General features: G+C 36.8%; 1 protein-coding gene across 1 annotated transcript; it reads right to left on the bottom strand.

Moving 5' to 3' along the window:
• Nucleotides 1-1,265: 1,265 nt before the first annotated feature.
• On the bottom strand, nt 1,266-1,682 carry LOC141639970 (putative mitochondrial protein AtMg00240). The gene has a single exon (XM_074448942.1). It carries the CDS (start codon nt 1,680-1,682, stop codon nt 1,266-1,268), a length of 417 nt encoding a protein of 138 aa, XP_074305043.1.
• Nucleotides 1,683-14,370: the final 12,688 nt, after the last annotated feature.

Here is a 14,370-nt window from a genome sequence, read left to right as displayed (position 1 = left end):
TCAGGCAGACTACTGTTTCGTATAAAATATACTTACTCGACAGAGTAAGCCCCACTCGATAAAGTACCTATAGACATAGAAAACTGTAGTATTACAGCGGTAAGAAGGGTCGAATCCACAGAGAGGCGAGGCAATTATTCTAGTTTGTTAATATTTAAGTCTGTCTTTAAGTAACCAATTTTGGGAGTTTGTTTGATTTGATTTCTAACAGCTAATTGCAAAGTGAAATAAAGGATGAATAACAATAATATTAAAGAGTATAGGGTTTAGGTTCACTAGGTAGTTATTTGGGGGTGAGTCTTAACTTATTGATAGAGCTAATTATGTTGTTTAAGGTTATATGATTGATCGATTCAATATTCCTTTAGATCTAATTTAATATGCAATCGCTATCATTAAATTATCTCTACTCCGTTATCGCAGCCTATATTGATTCTAACCCAGTCGGTAAAAGTCTCAATTTGCTATACTAATCAATTAACCCTGGCCAGTAATTAATTAACTAGATTAAGAACAATAAACTAAACAACAACGAATAAGCAGTTTTAACTATCAATTCATTAATTAATTCCCCCTTCTAACAACCTAGATCCCCCCATTCACCCTAGATAAGAGAATTAGCTACTCATATTAAAGGGAACAACAACAACAATAATAACAAGAAATATGATTAAAAGTATAAAAGATGAACAAGCAATTGAATTAATAATTGAGGAAAGATTAGAACAGTACCGTAATGAAGAACGATAGATCCGATGCGAATAATAAGTAAAACTAAACTAAAAGTATTCTAAGAGAGTTTTTTTGAGTAATTCTATGAAACTGGGTAAAATAAAGCGTAAATAAACTAGGGTACGATATTAGGTATTTATAATAAAACACAACCGACTTAAGGAAAATTGCAGAAAATATAAAGTAAAGTGGTTCCTCGATCGAGCCCCATTGTACTCGATCGAGTCACTAATGTCCTCGATCGAGCCCGGCCAAATTTGATCGAGGCACCACTCGTTTCTGCTCTTTTCTTCGTGTTTTCTTCTTAACTTCTCTTCCTTCATTCTTTGGATTCCCGTTCCATGCTTCGTGTATCCCTTCATGCCTACTCCGCGATGCCCATTTCATTCCTTTGCTCCTCAAATGCATCATTCCTACATTAAACATCAAATAGCGAAATTGTCGACATTAGAACATAAAAGGCATGTAAATAATACAATTTAACACAAAACCCATATCAAAAGCAATTAAGGGAGACGTAAATATGTATATAATTATGACTCATCAATATAACAGCCACTTAAGAATTTGCAGCTGTAGGCGCAAGATGCCCAGTCTGCATCACTATATGCCTGCAAATTCAAGGATGGGCCAACAGAGTAAAATAATCCAGCACTAACAATCCCTTTTAAGTATTTGAGGAGATGTTGTGTTGCTTGATAATAGAGCTCCTTAGGTTGGCTTAAAAATTGGCAAAGATGTTGAACATTGTAAGCTATATCAGGCCTGGTCAAGCTTAAATATAAAAACTTGCCTACTAGTCTTTTGTAAACCTCTTGATCAGGTAGAAGATCTCCTTGATGATCAACCGAGAGTTTTAACCCTTTCTGCATAGGAAAACAAACAACCTTGTAGTTTTCAAAACTTGCATCTTTGATGATGTCCAAGACATACTTCATTTGGTTTAACATTTTGCCAGTGCTATTCTTTCCAATCAATCTCTAGTCCTACAAAATATCTCATTTCACTGAGATCCTTAACGGTAAAGTTTTGATACAACTCTTTATTCAGAATAGTGAGAGTATCCAAGTCATCATCAGTTAATAAAGTATCATCAACATAAACTAAGGCTATAACTAGCTTGTTAGTGGCTGGATCTTGCTTAGTTGACTATGATCAATCTAGGATCATGATTGTATGATACGAAGATGAATATTGTAAGATGAAATAAAAGTAGTTAAAGTATTTAGAGAGAATAAACGAAGAAGGTATTTTGTTATATTTTAATTGTGTATGATTTGTGCAATTACAAGCATATATAGAGCATAATTTGAACGCATAACTACATGAGAAGTAGGAGTAATTAAGTCGGTTGTAACTAGTTGGAATTTATAACTAACTTATAACAACCTCCATATTCGACGAAAGATTATCCTCCCTTATAAATAGTCCAAAAGAGTAAATGACAACGACTGACCGGTACAGAGAGAGTGGTAGAGAGGAAACATGAAAAGTAGAAAATCTTATTGATACTCCCAAGCAAAAAAGTGGTGAACAATTCATGAATAGTAGTTGAAACACGAAACACATATTATTGCCAAGGTCAAGGCAAAGAATGGTTACCTTAATATAAAAATATATGAAACGGTTGAGATTGGGGTTTCCACCAAAAAACGCATATGATAGAGGGGAGGGTTACATAGCTAAACCACACTTGCAATGGAAGGTCTGTTTTTTTGAACTTAAAGTCACCCTCTTTAAGTTAAGTTCAACAAAATTAGATTAGCTTCAGAAAAGTCAAGCTCTTATAAATTAAGTTCAGCTCCTATAAGTTAAGTTAAGTTCAGCAAAATTAAGTTCAGAAAAGTTCAACAAAATTAAGTGAAGTTCAGCAAAATTATGTTCATTTCAAAAAAGCAAAATTAAGTTCAGTTTAGAAAAGTCAAATTCAGAAAAGTTAAGCTCTAAAGGTTAAGCAAAATTAAAAGTTTTATAATATTGATAAGTTCTAAAAAGTGAAACGACTTTCATTTAAATCATGTTAAACAACCATCCGAAAATAATTATTCATCTTATATTTTATACTTTAAAAACACCCATTTAATTTCTACCGTCCAACTACATCTGATCAAGTGCAGGCCGACCCGTTTGGCCCGACCCGTTCGTTTTAGCGGGCTTGGACAATAAAAAAATAAAAATAAATGAGTAACGACCAAGAAAACTAGGCCCGCTAGAATAAATGGACGGACTTCTGCTAAATAAAATTGCCCATACACAGTTCGCTAGTCCCGCTATTTAAGTAATACCTTTAATTTAAGTAATACCTTTATTTACAATCTCAACCCAAAAAATATTGGCCCACATTTAGATAAATCTTATAACACAAATTATTGTATAGGACGGTTTCTTACTATAAGATCAGCCCAATATCTAAAAGCCCCAAAAAAATTCATCTTTTAAAATAAAAGTTGATTCCACATTAAGTCTTTCGTGAATTTTCCTACGTCTCCTAAAGCCATTGATTCAATGATAGCATGATACCCATCTTTCATCTCCATTCTCCAGTATGAACCCAGTCACCCAACAAGTTAATAAACTATTAATGGCGACCTCCACCAATAGTCCGACACCAACCAATTCTTCCCTAATTTCGTAAATACCCATCCAAAGCTAGGATTATAACTTTGAAAACATCGTATTATAAGATACTCCCTCTGTTCCGGTCATTTGTTGTCTTTTTTCATTTTTGAGTGTCTCAGTCATTTGTTGTTTTTTCTATTTTAAGAATGAATTTGATGAGTAATTTGATCATTCATACCCAATTTATTCCGCTTGTCATTTAGTAATTAGCTCCCTCCCATTTCCTTGGTCTTCGTGCCAAAATCAAAGGACAACAAATGACGGGACGAAGAGAGTATAAACTTTAGACTAGAAATTCAGAGTTTTCAGTATAAAACCATGAGTATTAAAATTATAATCACACTTGACAATAAAAACCATATACTAGAGCTTGGGAGTGTTGAATTAAAGTTATCAATATAAAACAACAACGAGTATTCAAATTATAATTACTTCTCAGAGTCCTCACATATATAAAACCAATAATCAAAACTTGGAGTATTGAATTAAAGCTTTCAATATAAAACTCAAAGTTTTCAATATAAAACCATGACTAACCATTAATTAAAGATTGAAAGTATTAAATTAGTTGTAAAACCAATAATCATTTCAAAACCTATTTCGAGCTAGTGGTCGTTACCGCTAAGGGGTCGTCGGCAATGATTATCAACAATCTTCATCTGTTTCTTCAATTGATTGGTGATAGAGGGTTGAAGGAACGTGATGGGAACGATAATCGCAGAGGTGGTGTAGACATAGTAAAGAGGCGGTGGTGGAGGCTAGGGTGTGGCCATGAAAGCCAATGGAGAAGATGGAGTAATGAGATCTAGGAGATGTGGTGGAACCGTGTGGAAGACATAGTGAACTATAAGAGCTACCAATTTTTTATTTTTTATTTTGTTTGATTTAAACTCCTTTGTTTTGGGTTAATCTCTCTATTAGGAACGTCATATACTATAGAATAATCCTATAAAAGAGCTATTGATCTTATAATACCAAAAAACAAACCTCGCAAAAGTCCTCAAACCTGAGTCCTCCGCCATTCTCTGTTCATTTTATTTACAATTTCAACACTCTAAACCAATTAGGTAGCGCAAATAAATACATATGCGTTACGTATAAGTGGAGATTGTTGGTATTTACACTTGCCATATATATTCGCCGAGAATGGACATGCTAACGAAATTGTCGTATAAAGATATTACCTTTCAACTTTTAAGTATTTACACGAGAGTATAACCACCAACAATGTCGCACAAAGGCGTAGGTAAAAATGAACTTTTGATGTTTTGTATGCGAACGTTGCTTTAAAAATAATTGTTAAAGTTTTGCGGAACGTAGCGATAACAAACTCGTGTTTAGTAAAAGCACTAATGTTTGTATTTGATTTTAGTCAGGCCCACGGGCCGATCTCTTTCTTGAAGTGGCCGAGTACGTATAATGAAAACCGTCCCGCTTAGCGGGCTCGGGCCATGACTGTCAGACAATTTTTTAGCACTTAGGCCTTACCCGCATCCGGCCCTTGATCAGCTCTACGTCCCACCGATCCCCCACATGTCTCATTAAAAACAAAGTACCCATTTATTATTAACACATCCGCACACTTCAACTCCTCAATCTATACTTATAACGACCCGACTCACCACCCACGTAACACAACTCCAATAAGATGGGATGTGTACATTTAGGCCATTATTTTGTCCTTACTTAAACCCAAAAGTACAAGGCTTTGTTACTAACTAGTGTAGATCCCGCGCAAATGCGCGGTAAATATAGGCATTTTAATTTTTAGCGCATTAGTTATAGATTTTAGATTTATATCTCACGAATTTTAATAAAAAATAGTTAATATTAAAATAAATCAAAAGAATTGAATAATTTCATGAATTGTGTTTTTTATGAAAATATTTTAACTACAACAAATTATTTAAAAAAAATTCTTTTTTCGACACGAAATTAATAATAGGAATACAGTTGTTATGTATAGATTATTTTAAATGGAAAATCAGCTTAATAAATGAAAATCTAATTTATTTCCATATAATAAGTTTGAGCACTTTAGAGGGAAAATTTTAGAGAAGTTGTATTCTCTTAGTATATAGGAAGATTTATATTTTTTAAATTTGTACCTCATTAATATTTATCAGTTCACTCCAGTTTATTGTGACATGAAACAAAAAACTGAAATGGAAAATTAATAAAAAAAAATTATTTAAGTTGTGAATTTATTTTAGTGAATGTTTTTTGTCACGAACCTAATAGTAAGAATGTGTCAAGTTATTCTCTACAGTAATAATTATTACATTACTGAAAAATTTAGCAACTTATACTTTATAGTTTAATATCAATTTTATTTTATTTTAATGAAAAAATCATAATTATAAATTTATTTAAAAAATAAGAGTTTATTTATAAGAATATATTCATTGAAAAGATGATAATATAATGAAATAAAATTTTATTTATTACCTTATTTAGTTAGATGCTTTTTGGAGGGAAAACTAAGAGAAATTTTATTCTCTTAGTAGTAGGGGGGATGCGGTGGACATAATCTCTTATAAATATATCATAGATCTTTTATTTCCCGATGTGAGAAAACTTAGTCTCATATCTCTTGGGGTGTTACCACACTCATCTCCCTCAATAAGCAATGGATTCGAGGACGTGAGCTCAAATGAAGATGAAGAAAGTGATGAGGAGGATGATAATATGGAAATAGATTATTAGATCCAAAAAATTTAAAATGTGATTTGCTTTTTATTTTGTATGTATCGAAGTAATATGTATGAATATGCTAATTTATTTAAAGGAAAATATTTTATTATCTTAACTTGTGTTTCAAGTTAGTACTTTTTGTTTTATCAATATCCTCTCATAATAGTTTTGCTATTGTAAAAGGAGTGGGGTTCAGACAGCATCTCGGCGGCCTACTAATTTTTTGTAAATAATTTAAACACAATAAAAGTTGCTTTTATTACAATAATAATAATAATAATAATAATAACAATATAATAATAATAATAATAATATAATTATTAATAATATAATTATTATTACTATTATTATTATTATTATTATTTATTATTATTATTAAACGTAAACTTTTACTAATCAATCAAAAGTTTACAGGAAATTGGTGGCAGCCGAGATACTATCTGGGCGCCTACTCTCTTAGCAATAACAAAGCTAAGTCTAGTGAAATAAAAGCAGTGGCGCGCGCTCCGACATCCTGTGACAGAGAGAACTTCTGAATCTGCTTGAGCAGTGCAATGGCATCCACCTCCAACTCCCCCAAAGAAGAGAAAGAAAAAGGTAAGAAACCATAATTGATCGGCGAACATAAGCCCTGGTACTTGGCGCATTTGCGCCGAGCAACATCAATCATCACATGTCCGGGTACGAAACCAGACATGTAACACCCCCATACTCCAAGTGCCTTACCAGGACCACTCAGGTATAAGGATACTACCATCTCGGTCGCCCGAGGCAATGAATATCATGAGACAATAAAGAAACGTACTTTAAAAGTAATTATAGTTTAAGTGATTACATGTTCCGAAACCAAAACTGATAAAAGGAAATACAAGTTCTCAAAACTATCTACTATCGAAATACTATCAAGCGTCGACACACAAATGGAAGACTTCTAAACCGCAACGTGGTGACTCATCCCACTATCCCATACGCATCGTCTCATACCGCTCAATAATCGCCACCACCCCGAATGGATCACCACAGTTTTTAAAACATTTAAACGGGGTCAGTACAAATCACACAATTCGACACATACATCAACAATAAGATAAACAGACAGCTGAACTGTCACACACACACACACACACACACACACACACACACCACCAACTCCCATCATCTCAATACTGACTGTCCACTGGACCAGCCCTGCCAGTGGGGGACCGCAGCCGTTCCCACCTAAGCCCCGCTCATCGTACCGAGCGATAACCCTGTCCATTAATGTGCACATCCCCTTTCGTGGCGGGTTCCACGAAGGGCGAAACTAGGGCGTGAGATCACTCCCGCAAGTGACCCCACTCAGCCGAGAACGCATCTCGAGAACCATCACAAACACAACCACAATCACAATCACAATTACAATTACAATCATCATATCAATCAACTAACTACAAAGACATCACCAATATCCCATTATGGGACTAATACCGAGTAGGAAATCCTACCCGAAAGCACAACACGCAGACGGTATCTACAGCTGTATCAAAACGGCTCCTCTACGAATTCTCCTCCTACCATACAACACATAGATGCTACCATTCAAATACTACTCATAAAAACCCCCAATTCCTAAATTAGGGTTTCATCAATCTTAACAAAACATTATAGAAATTATATTAAAAGCTTACCCTTGACGCAAGGAATCCAACGACACAAACTACGATGCAAACCGACCGTCCAACTCCGGAATTGTCAAGAACGCGATTAGGAAGAAGACAAGTTGCTTTCTCTCTTAAACAGGTTTTAGGTTTTGTAAAAAGTGATTTAGAACAAAGACGAATTGGTTTAAATACCTTAATCGCGTAATTAACAAAACCCGAGAAAACTCCCCCGATAAACCGGACACTCGATCGAGTACCCAAGGTACTCGATCGAGTACCCTACTCGATCGAGTGCCCCACTACTCGATCGAGTGCCCAACAGGTCAGAAACTATTTATCTTCGCAACTTGCCCTTACTCGACAGAGTAAGGGCTACTCGATAGAGTACCTCCAAGACATATAAATACGGAGTATTACAGTCTTCCCTCCTTAAAAAGAACTTCGTCCCCGAAGTTCAACCCATACATAAAAACAAACATGCTAACTCGATCAAGACACAACAACGTAACTAAGAACTCGAAACAAAACTCCAACCCAAACATGAACTCGTAACACCAACTCCACTAACTATTCCTACCTCCACAACATGGCTCACGATATCGTATCAACTCCACATATATATATCTCTCACGACACCAACTCCATACATAACCAACTACCATCCTCTAATGCCGCTAGCTCCATAATATCATCCACTATCAAATCCAAAATCAAGACACTCATAGACATCAAACGGGATGTTACATTCTACCACCCTTAAAAGGAACTTCGTCCTCGAAGTTTACTCACACTCATAATCTCATGATCCAACTGTCAACACTATCGAAGTATTCTCGCATTCCTAACATCAAACTATTACAAGCACGTCTGTGACCTTTTAACACTATCAACCACAACATATACAAATCCATATCTTATGCTACACCAACACTCTACTTTCAAATATACTACCATATGCACACCCATCAAAATCTCTTTTATCACATCCTACTCCTCTTAAGATAAATGTTACGTCCTCGTAACTCACTAATACTAAATACTAGATACATCTCATTACTCTCTTTACCACCACATGTGTAAGATAACCGATTATAATCTAAACACTCGCCATGCATATATCCAAGTCTCTCTTACTTAAACATTCCTCATACCTCAACTCATTCGTCACACCATCTAACCTATACCTCAAAACTCGTAGTAAAATCACCATACTAACTCTCCATTATTTCTGCAAAACAACATACCTCTCTATGTAAGGCACTTATCTCCCAGAAGCATAACTCACGATCCACACTCGTTATGTACACGCACACTAGATCATCAAGTTCTTTCTTCCATTACCGCAAAACTCATACACAACTTAACATGACACTAATTCCCAATACCCTACACTCACTGTCTCAACAAAAGATTATGAACCACCTGCATCTTTCGGGTCATTACCACACATGTTCTACGACTCACTTGCCATTACCATGTCTACTGAAACCTTAACTAGAACAAGATCATAATTATTGTAACGACCTCTCCCAACCGTATCCCATCAATAGAACATCACTATACCATGACAACAACGAAAACATATTCAACTTTATTTCCTATCATACTCTACCTCATTCTTAACTTAACCTGGTAAAGAGAACATCAATAAGCAAGACAACCGTCTACATGCGTAAACCGAAACTCGCAGGAGCAACATCAAACAGAACAACAAACTATGTATAATCGGTATGTACTTTCAAAACTCGAATCATAATCATCCCGCCTAATCCACCACAACCGGTGACGGCATCACAACACCGCCACCAACAGCCACACCGTAGTGCGAAAATACCCGCATCACAACACTAAATATCGTGCCTGGATCACCACCCGAGGCACCACAACCACATCGATAGACATCACAATCGCATACAACTCCCATAAACACCGACTCAGGATAACTTTTCACCAAGAAAAACTTACTCAAATCCACTTTACTAAATCATAGCACAACATATTTTATGAATTAAACAGATACTAACCTCGTGAATATCATCCCCTTACCATATCACATATTGACATGTATCATGAATACCGACAAGCATAACTAGTCATGCCAAATCAGTCAAATTATTACCTTTTTGGATATCATTCCAACGTTCTCGTATCCAACATGTATTACAGAAAAATTCAGATAACAACTTATAATTATCACACCATACCATTTCTTGTGAGGTCACAACCTCACACAAACATTTATATATATGACATAGACCCATAATCACATCCAACCAGTCAATCCTGATCACGTAAGTTACCCCTCGATAAAGGTTACCTGTCGCCCGAGTTTAACTCATATGCCCCTCATAACATATTCCCCCATTCACACAACCATCACTTCCTGCCAAATATAACCATACCTTTACTATTCAACTATTAGCATCCGCCTCATCTAACCACATCTTATACCCTCTTACAATCATACACAACAATCGTGTCCCTACCAAATCAACCTTTTTAGAATTGCTACCTTTCTAATATACCATCACTCTTAACCACTAGTGACAACACCACAAACGATAACACTACCACTGTCTGAACATCAAACCTCTTACACTTATCTCTAAACATCACGATTTCTTTCCTATCTTTGGTTGACATCCCAAATAACAGACATCGAATCCATCAACAAAATTACCTCAATATTCTTCCCAATACTATCCTTAATTGTATCATCATCTAACTCTCCGCCAAAAATCTCGTATCGTGCAAACATTCTACCAACTTCTTACTTTCCTTAATTCCTCGAAACTCATTACTAATCATGTTGTCCCAAAACTCCTCTATAACCATTAACTAACATCCTCGTGACGCTATCACACATTTCAATGATTCCTTACCTTTATATCACATGACTCCTATGAATATTTTCCTCAACTTACTTTTATCCTTCTTTTCTCTTTACACTCAATAATACCAATTAATAGTTCAACTCCTTATTCCTTCTAGCTAACTCTTTAGAAATCCATTCGTTCTCACCGCTCCAAAACTCACATCTAATTATTTCATATCGATATCATCTCACTCTTTCTTACCACAAATATTCTCTTATTATGTCATCAATCACCCTTGCCACTAATCCATCCATAGAATCAACGTTTACTGTTCAACAATTGCATCTCCCTTCTTACATCTCTAGAAATCAAAATTCCTTTCATACCGCTAATTGCCCAAGGAAAACCCACAATAGTTTCATCTCTTAAAAAGCCAAATCTCCACCCCGCGACATGTCTCCACAAAGTTCACTATATACCCCTCTTCTCAACCCCTTTAAAACGAACTTTCATTATGTATATTCTTAACCCACACGGCTCTTAACTACCTCCCTCCATAATTCTTTACACATCTCAGGTTGTCACTATCCATATCCTTACTCTCAATCCTTTCATTCTCACGTTCCTTAGACTCACATCATCCTTTGCCCACATTCACCTACTTTTACGTTACTCAACATACAAACATATCACTCATCTCATCTCACAAAACATACTCTATGTCTCTATACACCATACCAATCTTCCTTTTCTTTTTTCACTATCTGTCACAACACATATAACTCATGTCCTCCCACCGAACTCATACTCACCACAAAGCCACTCACTACACCACAAGATTGGGTAACTTACGCGTCAAGACCAATATACATGTAAAACAATGCATAAAAGAGCAAAATAATAACTTTGAATTAAACATAATATGCAACGAATTCAAAAGATAAGCATATGACCCAAAACAGGGGTCACTAGATCGAGTACAGGCCACTCGATCGAGTAAGGGACTTACTCGATCGAGTAGGTCAAGATCAGAAGCACATAAAACAAATCACCAGGGCTACTCGATCGAGTAACTGAGGTACTCGATCGAGTGCCCCCTTACTCGATCGAGTACCAATGATACTCGATCGAGTACCTAATTCTCAAGACTGTCCAGTTTTAGAAACAGTCATAACTCACTCATTACTTGGTCAATTTGGGCGTGTGACCTATCGTTAGAATCGTAAAAGGACAAGCTATCATCTCCAATTGGAATCACATCAAAATCATTTATGCATCTCAAGTTACAACAGTTTAAAGACAACCTCCTTATAAACGAAAAACACAACTATTGATTTTTACTTCCCAAACGACTTAAACAACAACCAAGCAAACAAAACCAGTCCAAAACTCATAAAACCAGTATTCGTAATCATACGTTACTATTTTCAAAAAAATCAAGCAACAACATTCATCATGCACATAGGTTATTTAACTTGTCAATCACGATTTACCCACATAAACATGCTCCACCCATGAATTTCATATTCTTATGCAATTACTTACTTAATCTCTTCCAACTAATTCATCAATTACAGCTACACACTTCCTACAACATATACCCATGAACAATCGTGGACAAGTACATAAACTTATCATACAACTCTATGCAGACAAAATATACGTATACAACACAACATTTCTATTCGCATGTTATTATTATGTCACATTATGAATCATCCATCATGTTTCTAATTCCAACCACAGTTCTATATATCTCATCAACAAGTTTCCTCATATCACCATTTTCTTTCACATGCTCAACTTTCTACCTCAACATCCAACAATTAACACATTCCATCACATTCATAAACCAGTTAACCAAACACACATACGACTCGACAAACACTTTCCCACGTGACCGGTTCAAAGTTGTAGGGCGACCCCCGCGACTTTAGGACGTCTCCCAAGCCTTTGCACTAGCTCCTACAACTTTTACCCCGGGTTCATTTTAATTGACTCCCTATGTTCATTAAGTTCATTGGTTACAGGTTTCAGGATCGTCGCTCTGATACCATTTGTAACACCCCCATACTCCAAGTGCCTTACCAGGACCACTCAGGTATAAGGATACTACCATCTCGGTCGCCCGAGGCAATGAATATCATGAGACAATAAAGAAACGTACTTTAAAAGTAATTATAGTTTAAGTGATTACATGTTCCGAAACCAAAACTGATAAAAGGAAATACAAGTTCTCAAAACTATCTACTATCGAAATACTATCAAGCGTCGGACACGGAAGACTTCTAAACCGCAACGTGGTGACTCATCCCGCTATCCCATACGCATCGTCTCATACCGCTCAATAATCGCTCACCACCCCGAATGGATCACCACAGCTTTTAAAACATTTAAACGGGTCGATACTAATCACACAATTCGACACATACATCAACAATAAGATAAACAGACAAATTTGAATCACACACACACACACACACACACACACACACACACCAACTCCCATCATCTCAATACTGACTGTCCACTGGACCAGCCCTGCCAGTGGGGGACCGCAGCCGTTCCCACCTAAGCCCCGCTCATCGTACGAGCGATAACCCTGTCCATTAATGTGCACATCCCCTTTCGTGGCGGGTTCCACGAAGGGCGAAACTAGGGCGTGAGATCACTCCCGCAAGTGACCCCACTCAGCCGAGAACGCATCTCGAGAACCATCACAAACACAACCACAATCACAATCACAATTACAATTACAATCATCATATCAATCAACTAACTACAACACATCACCAATATCCCATTATGGGACTAATACCGAGTAGAAATCCTACCGGAAAGCACAACACGCAGACGGTATCTACAAAATGTATCAAAACGGCTCCTCTACGAATTCTCCTCCTACCATACAACACATAGATGCTACCATTCAAATACTACTCATAAAAACCCCCAATTCCTAAATTAGGGTTTCATCAATCTTAACAAAACATTATAGAAATTATATTAAAAGCTTACCCTTGACGCAAGGAATCCAACGACACAAACTACGATGCAAACCGACCGTCTGAACTCCGGGAATTGTCAAGAACGCGATTAGGAAGAAGACAAGTTGCTTTCTCTCTTAAACATGTTTTAGGTTTTGTAAAAAGTGATTTAGAACAAAGACGAATTGGTTTAAATACCTTAATCGCGTAATTAACAAAACCCGAGAAAACTCCCCCGTAAAACCGGACACTCGATCGAGTACCCAAGGTACTCGATCGAGTACCCTACTCGATCGAGTGCCCCAAATACTCGATCGAGTGCCCAACAGGTCAGAAACTATTTATCTTCGCAACTTGCCCTTACTCGACAGAGTAAGGGCTACTCGATAGAGTACCCCCAAGACATATAAATACGGAGTATTACAAGACATCCTAGACTGAGTCAAAGGGGAAGACCCGGTCAGGTCCACACCCACATCCTGGGCCTGTCCCAAGAGTAAAGCAACAAATCTGCAGGACGCATTATTATTATTATTTTTATTTTTATTATAAAGGATGCGCGCAGCTTTCATTAAAAGGAAAATAAAAGTTTACATAAAATTGGTGGGGAGCCGAGAGACAATCTGGGCTCCCACACCCTTAGCAACAGCAAAGCTAAGTCTAGTAAAAATGTAAGCGGCCGCCCGAGCCTCCGCATCTTGAGATACCGAGAATTTCTGGATCCGCTTGAGCAAGGCAACAACATCCGAACCCAGCTCCCCAAGTGAAGAGAAAGAGAAAGGAAGGAAACCATAGCCCACTGTCGCGCACAAATCCCCGTACTTAGCACACTTACGCTGAGCAGCATCAGCGACAACCCGGCCAGGCACAAAATCCGTCATC

The sequence above is a fragment of the Silene latifolia genome, unplaced genomic scaffold (genome assembly GCF_048544455.1).
Source record: "Silene latifolia isolate original U9 population unplaced genomic scaffold, ASM4854445v1 scaffold_662, whole genome shotgun sequence".
Lineage (NCBI taxonomy): Eukaryota > Viridiplantae > Streptophyta > Magnoliopsida > Caryophyllales > Caryophyllaceae > Silene > Silene latifolia.
Note: the sequence above shows the minus strand (reverse complement) of the source record. Positions and strands in the feature narration are given on the sequence as shown.

Coding starts and splice junctions, on each gene's coding strand:
- LOC141639970 (XM_074448942.1), bottom strand. CDS start 1,682: ATGTTAAACCAAATGAAGTATGTCTTGGACATCATCAAAGATGCAAGT.